This window comes from Plasmodium malariae (assembly GCF_900090045.1).
Source record: "Plasmodium malariae genome assembly, chromosome: 8".
Taxonomy (NCBI): Eukaryota; Apicomplexa; class Aconoidasida; order Haemosporida; family Plasmodiidae; genus Plasmodium; species Plasmodium malariae.
This window is the reverse complement of record NC_041782.1, coordinates 942,907-962,014: the sequence shown is the minus strand read 5'-3', so window position 1 is coordinate 962,014 and position 19,108 is coordinate 942,907. Positions and strand designations below refer to the sequence as shown.

Below are 19,108 nucleotides of genomic sequence, written 5' to 3'. Positions count from 1 at the left end.
AAATGGATAAAAACGCATAAGCATATATATAAATATATATATATATATATATATATATATATATTTATATTTATTTATATATGCGAACATGCATATAAATATATGCGTATAAATGTATGCATACAGATATTTGCATACATTTAGGTATATACATACAAAATAAGCATATACATACAAATAAGCATATACATACAAATAAGCACATACATACAAATAGGCACATACATACAAATAGGCACATACATACAAATAAGCACATACACACAAATAAGCACATACATACAAATAAGCACATACATACAAATAAGAATATACGTAAATAAATACATACGTACATATATAGTTATATACAATTTTAATAGCCTTGTAAAGTATATTCGTGCAATGAATTTTTGGTGCTTGTTTGTCTGTATTTATACCATATGGCAATATCGTGCTTACTTGTATGTACAGATGTAAAAAATAACGAGCTCTTTAATTAAAATGTACATATAAACTCATATATATATATAAATACATACAATAGACATATTAATAGAATATGGAAGGATACAAAAAAATTTATCTGTAACTATGAAATAAAAAATTCTTATATTTCCGTTAACGGTTTTGCTACAGGAAACAATTCACTCTACGGGGTTCATTTTCAGAAATTTTGAGTGTACACAAAAAAAAAAAAAAAAAACAAAAAACAAAAAAACTCAACAAAGTATAAGATTCCACAACTAAATTTTATAACAAAACGAGTAAAAAAATATTATAGAAATGTAAAAATAAAAATGTGAATGCGTGTTTACAAAACATTCTTTTAACAAGGTTCACATTTCATTTAAAAATATATTTACTTTTATGCATTCAACATCATATATATGTAATACATAATTTTTTTTTTTTATATGCGCAATTTGATATCTGCATTCTTACACATATTCTTACAAATGGTTTTTTATGCATACAAATTTAAATATATATATTTATATATATGTATATATAAATTAATTGTAAATATGTTTTTATATGTTTTTGCTTAAACTAATGGAAAGTTTTTAAAATAAAAAATGTAGGGGGGTTAGATGATAAAAAAATGATACAGTGTTAATGAAAAATTAAGTATGAGTAAATGTTATGTGTATCTAAACATATACATATATATATATATATATATATATATACATAATTAAAAATATGACAGAGATATATGTAGTAACTTAACAAATATTATAGTCACGATTACAAAATAAAATTAAAAACAAAAAACAGTTTAAAAAAAAAAAAGGGGTTACAAAATATGCTTAAAGTGTTTAAACCACTGAATTTGTTTCTCTATGTGAGTTCACGTATATATCTTTATAAAAATATATTATATAAAAAGGCGCGCAGAGGGACATAAATTTCACGGTCTTCAATTATTATTGCTATTAATTTTTAGATTAACTAAAATTCCTGATCCTTTTATGTCTTTTAAGTATTTATCGCACAGTGGAACAAATCTGATACTAATTAATTATTGTAACAAAAAAATAAAATAAAATAAAATAAAAAACAATTATCAAAGTAGATATGCAAAGAAAATATTTATGATAAAAGTATTTCATAAAACTTTTATATACCAACAATGTTTTCTTTTTATTTTGTTTTCTTTCTTTCTTTCTTTCTTTCTTTTTTTTTTTTTTTTTTTTTTTTTTTTTGCTTCATTTTTGTATTACCCTTCTCTCAAACATTTAACTGGAAAGCACGCGCAAGCAATCAGTTCACTTTTCACAGTATCCTATATAAATAGATAAATAGATAAATATATATATATATATATATATATGTATGTATATATACACATATGCATGTATGTTGAAAAAAAAGGCCATAATGTTATATAGTATATGTAAAAAGGGTTTTTTATATGGCCAAGACATTTGTGTAATAGGTAATTAATAAATCATTTGTTCATATAATATATCGCTTTTTTCCCTGTCTAATTTACATATGCTTTTAATTCAAAAACAATGAGAGCCAATGAGGGGTATGATACTTTTATCTGAAAATTGGATGGCTTTGACCAACTACGAAAAATAAAAAACATAATACAAAAATGTATATATATGGATGTAAGTGTATATCTATATATAGATATATTAAATAAAATAGGTGCACATATATGCCAAGAATGTATAACAGCCTAAAATGAAACAAGGGGATTTTATTATTTATAAGGACATTCCTAATGACACAAAAAATATAATGAATCGTTACCAATAATTTATGTCATAAAAATTGACCTTAGCAATTTCCGTTTTAAAATAATATTTTTGCTCATTATAGCCATGTACTGATATTGTAACATATAAATAGAAAAATAAATTATGTGCTTTTTTTAGTTCCTCAAACGTTTGATAAAAACTTTTAGATTTCGATGAAGAGTTTTTATTCGAATCTGTAGTTGCATTATTCGATGTTGTTGTATTGCTGCTACAACTTTTGAAACTACTACTGTGTGATAAGGATGAGCATAATAAGAAGGATTTGTATTCTGTTAACATGTCTTCATACTTTTCTTCAACATTTGAACATTTATTGTGAATATAATTAACATCATTATCATTATCATTGAATTTTTTTAAAAGTATTTCACGACTAATATTTTTTTTTTTATTATCATCTGACTGTACGTCCGAAAAAAGGAGATTTTTTTTTTCTTTTTCTAATTTTTGTAATTCTTTAAAATTTTTCATTTTTTTGTTAATTTTTTTGTGTGTTTGAATACGTTGAATCATATCCATTTTGAACAATTTCTTTTTTAATTTTTTTTCTTGATATTTATGCTTAATTGAAAACAGTAAATTAATTTGATGCAATGACAATATATGTAGATCTAAGTATAAAGTACTGTAGTCATTTTTTTCATTAAACCTTAACAGTTCAGGTTTCAATATATATCCAGAATGTTTTCCTCCATTTTCCAAAAATCTTCCTTTATTTAACAACATGCTCAAACCATTATACTGGTAATTTAAAGCAACAAATTGAATTCCAGCACTCCAAAATATAAGCGGGTTAAAATTCGTTGATGCTAATCTAGTGCCAGATGGGTATACACGTGTTAAAGTTTTTTGATTGTATCTAATAATTTCCCTTTCATTCTTTTTTATCAATTTAATAAATTTGTTCTCACTAATGGAACATATTTCGTCGTATGTTCTATTTTCATAAAAATTTCGAAAAGTATATCCTTTTAAGCAAGAATATTCATTTAGTATATTATTATTTCGTATATTTACACTTTCTGATTTTTTTAGAACTGATTTTTTCCCCTCCTCTGCTTCATTTAACATTTCTCCCTTTGTCTCATTATTGCAAAGAGAAGTACTATTATTAACATCTTCACAGGTGTTTATATGCGTATTGTTATATTCACCATTCTTCTGATGTCTATTTTTGTGTATAAAAACGTTTGTGTTTTTCTTCCTTCCACAGTTGCTATTATTATCATCGTCCTTCTCATACTTATCTAAAGAAAAATGGCTATTATTATTACAAAAGCTACTTACATTATTATATGTACTTCTTTTTTTAGTGTTATTTTTATACCTCTTTTGCATACTATTATGTATGTAATTGTTAAAATGTTTTTCTATCTCGTATTCTTCATTATGGTCGTGCCGCTCATCCTCTTCGTCATCTTCCTTTCCTTGGGCCCTTACCATCTCATCATCTTCATCTTTATCACTAATAATATCGGATACAAATCCCAGCTCATCATACATAACACTCTGCAAACCTTCGAATATATAGTAGAATGCTGAATTGTCGTTATTATCAAAATGTTTATATTTGACTAAAAATTTATTCTTACAATAATTTGGCGTTATATTATTAATTTCGTCACTTGTTTTAGGTATATATAACTGATTACGTAAAATACATATTAATATTTTTGCAATTAAATTTTTATGCTTATTTTTACAATGAATTTCTAAGGACAAAATAATGGGAAAAGGAGAAGTAGTGAAACCAAACATTTTGCATGCAATTAATGTATCACAAAATAAAATAGAGGAAGTTAGTTTATACCCATAAAAACCATGATAAACAACAATATTTTTATTAAAATAATAACAGTCAAATTCTACACATCTACAACCATCTATTAAAATATATATGTACTGTTCAATGTTACTAGAGCTAAATATTTGTTTTCTACCTAAGTAACTATTATGACTACTATTTATCCAGTAGTTACATAATGGTAAATTCATATTTTGATATACTTTGGAATATTCAGGACACATGATACTATTTTCTTTTGATAATAAGAAGTAAACTAATCCTATTTGAGTTAAATAATGACTATCATCGCTAATCATTACAAATGGAATATTATATTTTTTAATAGTATTTACCAATTTATATATAACCTTAGCTCTTATAAAATATGAATTATCATCTATATTTTCTTTAATAGAAACAGTATTTGATTGCTCCTGATACTGTTCGATATCTTCCCTTTTATCATTTTGAGCATAAACTTTTTCTTGATCGCTATGCATGTTTTCTTCCTTCCAATTGCTAGGATCATTATTATCATTATAATAATCATTTGTACCTTTGTTAATTCTACCTTCTTTCTTCTCACCCAATTTGCTTCTTAATATCTTCAAGATCATCTTATAATCTTCATCATAACATGTAGTGTTATCTGCAAAAAGAACGGAGCTTGGTATATTATCATTCACACTAAACAGCATGTTATTTTCATTTGCATTGTCCTTATCTAATTTTATCATTAAATTTTTCCATTCATGATTCCTAAAATTGTACTGCATAATAGAATTATCATTATCAATGCTGTTTCTTTTTTCATAATATTTCTCTGATTTATTTGTACCGCTAACTGCATTTTCTATTTCGTTTTGATCCAACTTATGGATGCCCTTATAAGCATCTGCATACCATTCAGAAACATTTTCCTTTTCACTTATTCGTTTGCTTTTATCCTGCCGCTTTTCATTTGGATCTTCCTGATGTAACCATCTAGCTGAATTGAATGGACCACTATTAAAACCATTACTTCTAGTTGTGGTAGCATCTGGAATAAAGGGTTCTAATGACTCTTTTTTACTTGTATTCTTTATTATTCCATTTTTAATAAAACAATTTTCACCCATTTGTTGATCCTTAATGATTCGCTCTTCATACTTTCCTTCACATTGTATATCAATCAAAAATTCAATAAACTTTTTTTTGTCTATATAATTACAGGTTTTATCTTTATATATGTTAAAATGAATAGATATGTGATTGTTTGAAAAAATATGTTCTAAAATTTTGGTAAATCCTAAGTAATTTATAATTCCTTTATTTTTATAAATTGAAAAATAATGATATAAAATTTTCATATTTAAATATATATTAAGACTTCTTAAAATGATATATAATTGAGATAATGTTAAAGCATTAATATCTTTTAGCCCGGATATTATATAATTATCATATAATTTATTACTTTCATATATAAATGGATTCATCTTCTTCTTTCCTGATCCTTTATTACATAACTTATACTGATAATACATCAAACCGAAAAGCCACATCTTCCATCTTTGTATATCCAAAAATGTAATCCTTAAATTCCTATGCGAACTAATAATTTCAATAGATAAATTTTTTTCTTCTTCTTTTTTTTTAAAAAATGAAGATTCTGAACCATCTAATATTTTTATTACATCACATATATATAACGACGGGTTTTTATTTTCCTTTGGTTTTTTTTTTTTAGAATTCCATCGTATACAATAATTGTTTACATCAAAATAAAAGAATTTTAGAGACTTTTTTTGAAAGATGTTATTGCTATTCCATTTATAAACATATTCTCCTTCCTTCATTTTTTCTATACATACAGGTAAGTATGCATGTGTTAATATGTTTTTAATATCAAACCCTATTTTCGAATCTATATCACCTCCATTGCTATTATTTAGATCTTTTTCCTTTTTATGTACATTTATGTCCATTGCCTTTCCATTATTATTACTGTTGATGTTGTTGTTGTTGATATTACCCTTATTGTTATTGTTATCATACTCACCCTTTCTACTTATTTCCACATCTTCCGATAGTATACTTATTGCGTCATCGTCTTGTTGTATCTCTTCATTATATGCATTTCGGGATATATTTTCACTAATGTTCATGAGGTAAAATAAAATAAAAATATATACACATATATATTATAATACTATATTATTCTTTTCCCTTATTTGTTATACCAAGTTATAATTTCATATAACCTACAATACAACTAGCGTTCGTTATATTACAATTGTCAATACAAAAATAAAACAAGAAATAAAAAAAAGGACCCTTTTATTATTCCTTCAATTGTACAAAAAATTTTACATAAGCACTATGCACGTTTAAAATGTAAAAAAAAAAATATATTAATTCCTTAATAAATAAAAATCTATGTAAATATGCAAACTTGTTCAATAATATGTGATATGGCAACATACATTATCATATGTATATATATATATAAATATATACATATATACTAATTTAAAATATAAAAATAAAAGGAAAAAACAAAAAAATGTAAAATTCTAAAATGTAGTCAGGAAATCATAACATTAACCTCCCACCAAAATATGTGCAAGGTAAACGCTGGAAAGAATTACATATATTATATATATATAAATACACAAGCGTTTATGTAAGAACGTATTGGGCAAATGTCTACACGTTATACATAGATATACATAATATATGCTTACAATTAATGTAAACACAATTTTAACATTAAAAAAACATCTTGAACAAGGCTAAAAAAAAGGAAAAAAAGGAGGGAAACCAACTTATTATATATTTAAAAAGCATAAAAAAAAAGTAAAATAATGAAAATGTTGTATTGAGTTTCACTTAAAATTAAGACATATATGTAAAGGAATAAAAGAGCAAACAAAAAATTCAAACTTCATTAAATTTGAGATAAAAAAGAAAAGATGTAAACATAATAAAATGAAACAAAGATAATTTTATGTTCAAACGTAATGTACCAGAAATATAAAAACAAAAAATGATGTCTAAACCTGGATATATATATACATATATATGTATCTTTCCGTACATATGGATGTATACATACAATTTGATATATATATATATATATCAATTTGCACAATGTAAATATGTTTATATTATAAAGAATACATATGTTAAATAATTATGACCGTTAATAAGCAATGAATAGGGAAAAAAAAAAATAATAACAGGATCTTGCAGTAACTGAAATTTGCTGTACTTTATAAATATATATTTTTAATATATTCTTATTTATATATAATTGTGACATAACACATACAATATTAAAGTAAAAATCAAACACATTAATAGTTATAATAATATTAATCATATTAATGGTATCAATCATATTAATAATAATAATCGTACTAGTACCAATAATTGTAATAATAGACAAAAAAAAAAAAAATACAATATGCAAGATGTAAAAATAACTAAAAATTTATAATCATATTATGGCTGCTTCAATTACTTTTTCTACTTTTTTTTCGAAATAGTATATATATATATATATATATATATGTATGTGCATTTACACATAATATAACTCCTTTTCTATTAGTACTAAAACTGTGAAAAAATAAAATAAACATAAAAAAATTAAAATAACTAAGGTAAATCTCTTCCAATATTTTGCATGTATATATATAATATATACATGTATTAATACATGTAATTCATATATATGTACATGCATAAATATATGTGTACATGTAAGTTCACGTACAAGTATGTACATACGTGCAATAGGTATATATATATTTAATTACATTTTTCATCTGCCATTTTTCTCTTTCTTTCATTAATTCTCTCTTTTTTTTAATATACTGTCTAAATGTTACTTTATATGCAATTTTCAAAAAATTGTTTTTGGACTTACGATTTTATCTATTTTCATTCAACTTTTTTAAAATTGCGCATATAAACATATACATTGATGTATACTTAAATATATATATATATATATATAAATAAATACCTATATAACCATATATACATATGCATATACCCTAATTTATTTTAATATATCTTAATATTACATATATGTTCAGTATATAAATTAATCAATAACTATTTAATGTATAGAAAAAAACACTAAATATAATACATTATCTAAGAAGTACAATAATAGTGCTTGATATCCTTTTACATGTAAATTAAATGCTTTTATTTTGTTTTAAAAATTTTCTCTTTCTTGTTTAGCCTTTTTTTTTTTTTTTTTTTTTGAATTATAATTCGAGTTTATCACATAAATACATATATTTAACAGAGTAAAAACTAATAATTCTCTTTCTGTATATCTTAAAATAAACTTATATTATTATATTATTTCTTCTATAAAAACATTTTAAATAATAACACATACTCTTTGAAATTACTACTACACAAAAAGAATAAAGCAAAGGAGAAAAATTTCTTAAAAAATGCCTATATTTACGGCAATTTGGTATGAATGCCTTATAGTATATACATATATATGTATATATAATAAGTATATAAATAAAATATACAATATGTGGAGTATACATGATATAATAAAAAATTAAAAGGATTACCATAAGGCTTTTATTTATTATATCTATATATATAATATATATATGTATATATACATATGTATATGGAGTATATATAAATATATTTATTTAGCAACCTCCAAAATACGTAACCAAAAAAAAACAGTATCAAAGAAAAAGAAAAATAATGCAATATTGTATGCTCATAAATTTTATACATACCAGAAGAACATACTATAATAAAAAACATACTTCGTATTTATTACTCTATAATATTATAGGCATTATTTTTTTTTTTTTGAACAAATATTGTAACACGAAAAGAACAGAAACTTTCATTTATTATTTTTTTTTTTTTCCAATTTATATATATTTTTCCAATAAAAGTAAAAATGTAATAATAAAGTTAATGTTAACCATCAGTTTTTTATTTAATTTTATTTTTATAATTACAAAAACAAATTTAAAAATTGGAAAAGTATTATCATGTCAATAAAATTTTAATTAAATTTTTATATAAATACTTTTTTATATAAGTATATTCTTATACATAAAAAGGAAATATGTATTAAAGCAAAAGGAAAATATTAAAAAGATGATGATAAAAGTCAAATAAATTAATGAGGAAATATTAAAGATTAAATTAAGTACTAAATAATTAATAATAAATAAATATATGTATGTTAAAAACAAAAATATTGTTGAAAGTTATAACATTTTTTTTTCTTGAACGGCATTTTGTATATCTGTTTTGTTTCCTTTTACAAGTTAAAAATCCCGCACAAATATTAATATGTTTATGTACATATGTTTTTGTATATAACTATACATATAATATTATTCTAGATTAACTCATATTTTTTCTTTTTAACTGAGCGTTGTCTTTTTTAAATTACAACTGATTCAAATTGTGTAGTCTTATTATTGTATATTTGTGTATAAAAAGCAATAACCTGCTCGCATTTATTTTACATAAAGATATGGAAATGTATCGAGAGGATTTTTTTTTTTTTTTTTCGTAAAAGGAAACGTTAAGGTGTAATAATAAAAAATAATTGACGTCTTTTTCAAGCATTTATTACGTATAAATAAATATATAAATAATGGCACATATTTTTTTTTGATATAATTGTTATAATTAGTTATAAATTGTGTCCATGTCTGTAACATAAATAAAACAAAAGTTGTTCTTAACAGTATGTGGAGTTATTTATATATTTCTTAGCGCATTTTTGTTTTTATGAAATTTTAATAAAAATTATGCAAAAAATTTTTTTAAGAGTACACTGTATACATGAATATAAGCTGTAAATTAACATTTAGATAAATCTCTGTTCTATACATAAGAAAGGATTATTTTTTGTTAAAAATTGTTTCATCCATTTGATGTATCCTTTTAAATCGAATTAATACAAAAAGAAAAATTAAGACATACTTTTCATATACTAAGCGCCTTTTAAATGATAATAACAAAAGCCATATATAACTGACTTTTTTTTTTTTTTTTTTTGCGCTTCAGTCAGATGATTTAAAGTTACTCAAACATTATAACTCAATATTTAATCTTCTCTAATTTTTATATTTATGAATGGAATAATATAATAGTGTGTTACAATAAACAATAGCATCGAGATAATATAACATAAGTAAAAATTAACACATATTTCATACAAAAAATGAATGAATACACAATATATGTTCTTTTCCTTTCTTTTTACAAAATTAATTTGTAACGCATTTTAGTAAGCACCGTGATTTAATACATGAGCATACCTTTTTGTAATAAAAACATTTTAATATAACATACGCTTCTGACGTTCAAAAGTCAATTTCACCGTTTGGTAACACCCTAATTTCCCCCTTTTTTTTTTTTTTTTTTTTTCCTGTTAAAATTAAATATATATTTGTTCTTATATATCTTAAGTTGTAAAAAAAAAAAAAGTTACATGGTAGTATGTTTTAAAAGACAAATATGATCATCCTAACGATATTTCAATTTTTTTTTAATTTTTTTTTTGTTTTTACCATTTAAGCATATTCCATTTTAATCATTTTTTTACTTTAATATTTTTAATTATTAAAATAATTATAACAGTAGTACGGTTTTCATTATTTAAGCCTCTTCATTTTTTTTTTTTTTTTTTTTTTGTGTGCATAATAATTTTATTTCTTTCTTCATTTTATATTTTTAAAGATATAACGAAGGTGTAGAAATGTGAGGAAGAAAAAAAAAAAAAAAATTGTGTTAACCTATAAGCGCATCTTTCTACAAATATGTAAACCCACAAAAAAATATATTCATATAAAGAATAAATCTACTTATACAAGAAAAATTAAATCAAAAATTTCTTTTCCATTTTAAAAAAATAAATTTATAATTACTATATAAATATATGAATAAAAGGAGAAAGAAAAATAAACTTATTCTAATTTTTATTCTTATATAACATATTAGAAAATAGCGAGAAGATAATTCTAGTAAGCGCTAGATATTTATTTGTTGTTATATTAGGTATAAATGTGTGTACATATATACTTCTCCAAAAGAATGTTGATAAGATTAAACTATGCTTGGAAATAGGGAAAAACAGTCTTTATAATTTTATTTACCAGATAAAATCCTTTCTAAGGTTTAAGAAAAAAAGAAGATGTTTTGCATGCCTGCAGTTATATTTTCAAAAAAAAAAAAAAAAACATTACATTGTGAAAATATTTTACATGTATATGTATATGAAAGTATATGTATATGAAAGTATATGTATATGTAAGTATATGTATATGTAAGTATATGTATATGCATATGTGCATGTTTGTATACGTAGATACGTATATTTATACAACGTAACAGAAATGCTTAACGACCGAAATGAACAAAGAGAACACAAAGAAGTTAATAAGTATAATCAACGTATTGGATAAATTATCTGAGCACAATGAAGGAAAAGATGAAAGTTGTCATAAATTAAAAAGCTTTTTTTCAAGCGAGTTCTCAAAGACATACGACAGTTTGGAAAATGAAAAATCTTTATTTCCATTATATTATGAAAAAGACAAGCTTGATTCGAATGTTAATAAAATAATTAACGAAATTAAAACAACAAAAAGCTTTTTTTACTTTAATAAATCAAATTCCCAGGAAAAAGAAGAATCGGAAAATAGTGATAAAAAATATAATACTACAAAAAGTTGTCATCTTAATGACGGAGGGGAAATATATAACAAGGAATATAACATAGACGAAAATATAAATAATTCTTATGAACATTTCAATGGCACAAGCTTAGATATAATGAACTCTGCAGTATTAGGGGGAAAGGAATCCTTAAAAAAAACTAACTACACTGACAAAATAAATAAAACATTTTCAAGTTCTTATGATGAGTTTTCTTTTATTAAATTACAGACAGGTAGTTTTATGTCTAAAAGAAATTCTTTGAATATGTTCAGAAATTACTTTAGCGACACAGAATTACTATCATTTAATAACTGTTATAAAAAAAAAAGGAATTTGAAAAGAATGTTAAGAAAAAGAGAAACAGTAAAATGTAACAATGTAAAATTAAATGTAAATTCCATAAAAAAATCGGAATTTATCGCTAACCCTAAAAAATACAAGACTATCCGGGGTAATATGGACGAAGGTTTGGATGAATGTATAACACAAATGTATATGCATGCACATGAGTAGATATACATATATATATATATATATATATATATATATATATATATGTACGTATGTACCTATGCATTTACACACTGCAAATTAGAAGAAAGCAAAACAATAGGACGAAAGACAAGCAACGTAAAAATGCCTCTGTTAAACACTGCAAAGGAAAATATTTTTAAGAAAAAGAATTGTCTAATTAATACATTAAAATATATTTTACTTTTCTTCATATTTGGTAGATGAGTATTTAGACCATAACGATATAGGACAATTATTAGAAAAAATTTTAGAGCATTTAAATATTAACTTGAAAAAAACAGTAAGCAGATATGCAAAAGAGGTATGTTTCTGCATCTCTGCATCTTTCAGCCCCCTTTTGTGTCATATATATCTAATCTCTTCGAACATTTTTAATCTTCTGTATTTTTGTTTTTTTTTATGCTATAATTTCTATATACTATACTTTAACTATCTTTTTTTGCTTTTTTTGAATAGATAAATAAACTTAACAAAACTAACTACACTCTGAATAATAAACTGGAAACGGCTGTTGAAAATAATGATGAACAAGTAAAGAAAACGTTCATAATATATATATATGTATGTATAAACCTATATATGGTAGATTATAAAACGCACACACATGTCTTTTTTCTTTGCGTGTTTTGTATTTTAAGGAACAAGAAATAAGAGACTTAAATAAAAGAATAAGCCAAATAACGGAACAAAAAACAGAAATGAATAAAATTATCGAAAGCTACGAATTTCGAATTAGCAATTCAAAGGTTAAAAAGAAGAGGAAAAAAACAAATAAAATATATGGATACATGAGCTCAATCTTATGTTTATATACAAGCATACATTATAATAATATATTTTTTTTTTTTCTCAAGAAATTAAAAAATGAGCAACAAAGCGATGGGAAACAAAGAAATGCACTAGAGCAGGATATTAAAAATTTAAAAAGGGAATTAAATATCGCGAATTCTTTAAATGATAAAATAATAAATGAAAAGTTACTTTTACAGGAGAAAATCAAAAAGAAAAATAATAAAATTAGAATGGAGAAAAATAAGGTATGAAGGTAGTTAAAAATTGAAAGATACTACGTGTGATCATTATAATTTTGTGGAGAGATATCATGTTCCAGTTGTATTTCATGACTTCGCGTCTATACAGATGTGCATGTATATATATACGTATGCTACTCTTTTCCTTTCTATTAGCTGAGAACCGCGAACGATTTAATTTTAGAAAAGAGCAACTTACTCCTACAGTTACAGTTAGCAAATGGCATACATGCACCTTCTGTAAGTACAAGAATGACATATGTATGTATATATGTAGACGAATTATTTATAAAGAAAAAAAAAGGAGCAAGAATGAATACATTTTAAAAAATGAATTTTTGTCACTCTTACTATAATTGTTTATATTCTTACATCTATACATAAGACAATTATTTGAAAAAGGGGTATTAAAAATATTATATTATATTTTTTTTTTTTTCTTCTTTCTTATATTTAATAGAAGGGTTGCAAAGAAAGGGAGCGCACAATTCCATGTAAAACGAAGAAAAAGATAATTAACAGGTAAACAAATAAAAAAAGTCTACGAACGTATGTGAGCATATTCACACATACACATATTTATATATGTATATATACATGGATGTGTTCTTTATTTTATTGTTTAAATACATAGATATCGAAGTGACACAATTCTGGATAACTATGAAAGAATTAAAAATAAGTTATTTGAAAGTAATGAAAAATGCTATTTTTTATCAAAAACGAACTTGGAATTATTTAAAGGATTGAACATAAAAAAAAAAAAAATTGACATTTTAAACAAGAAGATGTCTTACCTCAAATACTTTATGAAGGCAAAAGAAAAACTAAATAATCAGCATTCGCATGAATTAAAAGTATAAATAATAAAAAAATAAAACAAAATAAATATAAACCTTCCTCCAATTTTATACATCATAAGTATATATATATATATACATGTATGTGTTGTACATATCGTAGCATATATTCTATATTAATTTTGTTTCTTTTTTTAATAAAGAAGGAATATAAAAATGAAGTTGAAAACTCCCATAACTCTGATTGCTCAAGTGAAAAAGAAGAAATCAAAAAATTAATATGTGAAAAAAAGGAATTCACTGAAGTAAATGAATACGAAGAACACAAATTAGACAATAAACAAAAAGAAAGAATTAAAAGTTTGGAAAAAATTTTAAATAGCATAACTAATGAACACAATTTACTAAAAAAAAAGTATGAAATGTTATACAAAAAATATTTAAGATTGTTAAAAAAAAACACTTGTAAAAATAAAGATTTTACATTTATAGAAAAAAAAAAGGAAGATATATCACCAGCAGTTGATGTAATTCATTCTTTTTATTTGAAAAAAAAGGAAAATAATTTAAAAAAAAATTACCAACGAGGGAACAAATTAATAAATTACATAAAAGGAAAGGTTATAGATAAGAAGCACGTTCGGATTGGTAAATTCAGAAATTATAAAGGTAATGAATCGAAAAAAAAAAAAAATAATAATAAAAAGTATAAATAAATAAATAAACAAATAAATAAACAAATAAATAAACAAATAAATAAACAAATAAATAAACAAATAAATAAACAAATAAATAAACAAATAAATAAATAGATAAATAAACAAACAAACAAACAAATAAATAAATAAATATATAAATATATAAAGTGTACATGTTGAAATTATCTATTTAAACATGCAAAATATGTAGAGACGTATTTTGAATTGTTGCGCATATCATTGTGCGATAGAACAATCTTATACTTATTTCGTCTTTATAAATGCACTTGAATATATATACGTAAACGTACAAATGCATACGTTACACCTCATAATTTACAAACTCTAACACATCTATTTCAACAAAACAAATTATATTTTTCCAAAGAATATAATGATTACGGAGATATAGAATTTTACATTTCGAATCAAATTTTAAGATGGATTAATATAAATGAAATTACGGATATACGATATATCTACTCCTATGGAAATGCAACAGGTAATTTGTGTACATATATATTCATATATGTGTAAAATGTACTATTTCCGTCATAAATGAGATTATCTTTTTTTATAATAATTTATTATAGATCAAAAGGGCATGTAATACATTTTTGCATTTTTCATTTCTTTTTTCCACTTACCTTTTTTAGTGCCTACTACTATTGCACACAACGGAAACTCATATGACTGCTACAACTGTAAATGTTAAAAAAAACAGAAACAGCAAAGGCGCCTTCCATTTTAAGTTTTTCCATAAAAAAAAAAAAAAATAGGGAATCCAACATGTGTTTGCCGCATAAAGGACTCATATATGCGGCTACATAATTTTAGCTGTATTAAAATTTTTTTTTTCAATTTTGGAAAAATAAAATTCGTGAAGTGCATACAATTACAGAAATATGTGCATACATAAAATAATTAGATAATTCATATATATATTTCAGCCATAGGATTAAACAAATAATAAAGAGGAAAAAACATAAATTTTTTTTTGAAGTTTTTCCCTTTGCTTTTTTTTTTTTTCCTTTTTTTTTCCGTATCTGCAGTTTAATTTTTTACACGTAGCAAAAATTGCTTGGCTCATTTTTTGAAAATCGTGCTCTTCTTTAAAAATAGAATATACCAACATGTAGGCAATACGAAAAAGCGAGTAATACAAACATGTGGGTGTCGTAAACATGTAGATAACAGAAAAATATTTATACAATTTAAACGCCCTGTAGGCTCTCTCGTTTCGTATGTTTGAACGCAATTGTTAATATATATAATATAATTTTTAAAAAAGTTTGATATTATATTGTATTGCTAACTTTTTATTTTATAAATTACAATTCATTAACTGCATATAATGTTACTAAAGATTTTTTCAGGGAAATAATCCCTTTTTAAAAGATACGTACTTTGTAAAACGCTGTGTAATCATTAAGGCTAAAGTTTACCTTATTTTGAGTTCTTTTTCTTTTTATTTTATTTTACTTTATTTTTTTAAATTTTATTGATTTACGTTCATCTTTTCATTGTTTTTTTTTTTTTTATTTTGTTACATTTCTTTTACATGAGTTTCTTTTCTTTTATTTAAGTTTCTTCTCTTTTATTTACACTTTTTCTCTTTTATTTACGTTTCTTTTCATTTTTTTTCTTTTCTTTTCTTTTGTTAACATTTCATTTTTTTTTTTTTTTTTGGTAATTTGTTATGCCAATTTTTTAATTTTTGAAAACTACGTATAATTTTACGTAACTCTCAAAAAAAAATTAGAGATAAAATTTCATAGACTAAAATATAGATCATTCGATAATATATATGTATTATGACTTATATGTTCACGTGTTTGTAAAGCATAGAATACACTATGCACTATAATGCGTATACACGATATGTATGTATAAATGTATGTGTGTATGTATTAATGTGTGTATGTATTAATGTACGTATGTATTAATGTACGTTTGTATTAATGTACGTATGTATTAATGTACGTATGTATTAATGTACGTATGTATTAATGTACGTATGTATTAATGTACGTGTGTATGAATGTGTACCTATATGTAATAAGAGGAAAGCCCAATAACGATGAATATTAGCCGTCGATGTATTCGAATTATTTTTGAAATATTATTATTTTTTTGTATCTTTTTTAAGTATGAATTTGCAAGAGGTTTGTATGAAACGAAGGCATATCCATTAATACACTTAATTAGTAATAATGAGGATACAGGGTTTAGTGGTAATTTAGTTAAAGGCAATTTAATAAATTTACTGTTTCTATATAAAGATGTAAAATGGGGAGAGAACAATTTGACAGTGGATAGTTTAGTAGATATGGAGGATGAAACGCATATAGAGAGATTAATAAAAGAAAAGATAGTACACATTATGACATTTGTGAACCCACGTCAACTGGTAAAATATTCGGGGTTTATATATTTGTATGAAATAATTCATGAAAATAATTTATACTTTTTATTGCATTTTATTTTGAAAAATAATAATAATGGAGTTATTATAATAATTCCAGAAAAGTTGCATATAGATAGGGAGGAATATTTTAGAATAAATAAAATAATATCAAAGGATCAATACAATAATAAAGATATTACAGATGAAATATTAGAAAAAAGGATTTCCTTTTTTCAAAGTTTACTATTAAACTTAAAATTAAATCAGTCTATATATTTTATAAAAAATAATGCAGAAATAGAAAATATTTATGCAAATTATAAGAGTAGATTTGGTTATTTTGATTTAACAAGAAATGTCAATATTATTCCTATTTCGAAAAACCAACAAGCTAGTAAGATAAGTTCAAAAAATATATATTTTTTTTTAAGTAAAGATAATATTAATATTAATTCCATATTTAAGAAAAAACAAAATAATGAAACCTTTCATTTTACAAAGAAGAAAACCATTATTATAGCAACAGATTATAACGTTTTTAACGTTATTAGCGATTTTACGATACCTAATACTTCAACAAATTCTCAGCTGATTGCAATGTGTGAATTAATTAGACTATACACAGAAGTTTTTAAAAATGAAGATGTAAATTATAATATATTATTTCTTTTTACAAATTATTATTTTGGTGTAGACAATTTTATCAAATCTGTTAATATGATATTTAAAGAAAATATAGAATTTGTTATTTCTTTAGATAGTTTAAATGAATCTGATTTTTATATTAACGAAGCAAAAAAAGAAACACAACCAGAGCATGTTTTGCGCTTCTATGATATATTAAAACGAACTGTTAAAACTAATTTTAAGAAAGATATAAAAATAAAAAGTCAGAATATAAAAATTAATAATAAACATCTACCAAAACTTCATGAATATTTTATTTTGAAAAATATTAACAGTTTTACTTTGGGTTCAAAAAATAAAGAATCTGTATTTCTTAATAAATTACCTATGATTGAACAAAAGTTAAAACTAGATAATTTGACAAAGCATATAAAAAGTATATTTGAGGCTCTTTTTATATATATGAAACATTACAAGGAGGAAATATCAGAGGAAAAACAAATAAAGAATGATATGTTAAAATATACGAACCATGTTAGAAGTAAAGATGATTTAGATCTCCTTAACGAAAATTTCAACAAATATTATAAATTCTTTGTGTATAGAGATGATGTACTAAAATTAATTAATTATATTAAAACGTTGATTAATTCATATATTATAGACTCGAATTTTTTAATAACAGATTATAGAATACCATATGATAAAAAAGAAAAATACTTTTATCAAAAACATGTTAATATTACCTTTTCCATGTCCATCTCTTATATCTTTCATTACTTGCACTTTTTACTTGTTGCCTTATTTCTTATTTTAATATACGTTTGTGTAAATTTTCACTTCGTTCCATCATTTTATAAAAACAGAATGAAAACTATGTAATTTTTCTTTATTTTTTTCCTTTTCTTCATCTTTTTTGCTTTTTTTCATCTTTTTTACCTTTTTTCATCTTTTTTGCTTTTTTTCATCCTTTTTGCTTTTTTTCACCTGTTTTCATTTATTTTTCTTTTTTAAATTAAGCTTTTGAATTAAACTCATAAAATAGATTGGTTTGAATGGGCTTGTCTTGTTTCACATGGTGTAAAATAGGATAATACAAAGTATATATACAATTACGAATTGGGATATTCGTATGTATTAGAGAGTATGAAGAAATACGCATTTCTAAGTTTGTAATGTGCTTCAATTATTGTTTGAGAAAACCTATCAGATGATGACATAGCAAAAGAATTGTTCATATTACACCTA

At 23.1% G+C, this 19,108-nt stretch overlaps 3 protein-coding genes across 3 annotated transcripts; 2 read left to right on the top strand and 1 right to left on the bottom strand.

Annotated features, from left to right (window-relative positions):
• Positions 1 to 1,402: 1,402 nt before the first annotated feature.
• PI-PLC (phosphoinositide-specific phospholipase C, putative) lies at positions 1,403 to 6,188 on the bottom strand (the record flags this gene model as incomplete). The annotated part of the gene is made up of 4 exons (XM_029004453.1): positions 1,403 to 1,496; positions 1,707 to 1,768; positions 1,979 to 2,057; positions 2,248 to 6,188. The coding sequence occupies 4 exons, from the start codon at positions 6,186 to 6,188 to the stop codon at positions 1,403 to 1,405; spliced, it is 4,176 nt and encodes a 1,391-aa protein (XP_028861141.1).
• Positions 6,189 to 11,454: 5,266 nt separating this feature from the next.
• Positions 11,455 to 15,363, top strand: PmUG01_08029400 (conserved Plasmodium protein, unknown function; the record flags this gene model as incomplete). The annotated part of the gene is made up of 10 exons (XM_029004452.1): positions 11,455 to 12,241; positions 12,498 to 12,577; positions 12,754 to 12,828; positions 12,936 to 13,043; positions 13,152 to 13,334; positions 13,485 to 13,589; positions 13,789 to 13,850; positions 13,963 to 14,185; positions 14,335 to 14,797; positions 15,215 to 15,363. The coding sequence occupies 10 exons, from the start codon at positions 11,455 to 11,457 to the stop codon at positions 15,361 to 15,363; spliced, it is 2,235 nt and encodes a 744-aa protein (XP_028861140.1).
• Positions 15,364 to 16,906: 1,543 nt separating this feature from the next.
• Positions 16,907 to 18,742, top strand: PmUG01_08029300 (conserved Plasmodium protein, unknown function; the record flags this gene model as incomplete). Its single annotated transcript, XM_029004451.1, has 1 exon — positions 16,907 to 18,742. The coding sequence occupies one exon, from the start codon at positions 16,907 to 16,909 to the stop codon at positions 18,740 to 18,742; it is 1,836 nt and encodes a 611-aa protein (XP_028861139.1).
• Between the last annotated feature and the right edge of the window lie 366 nt (positions 18,743 to 19,108).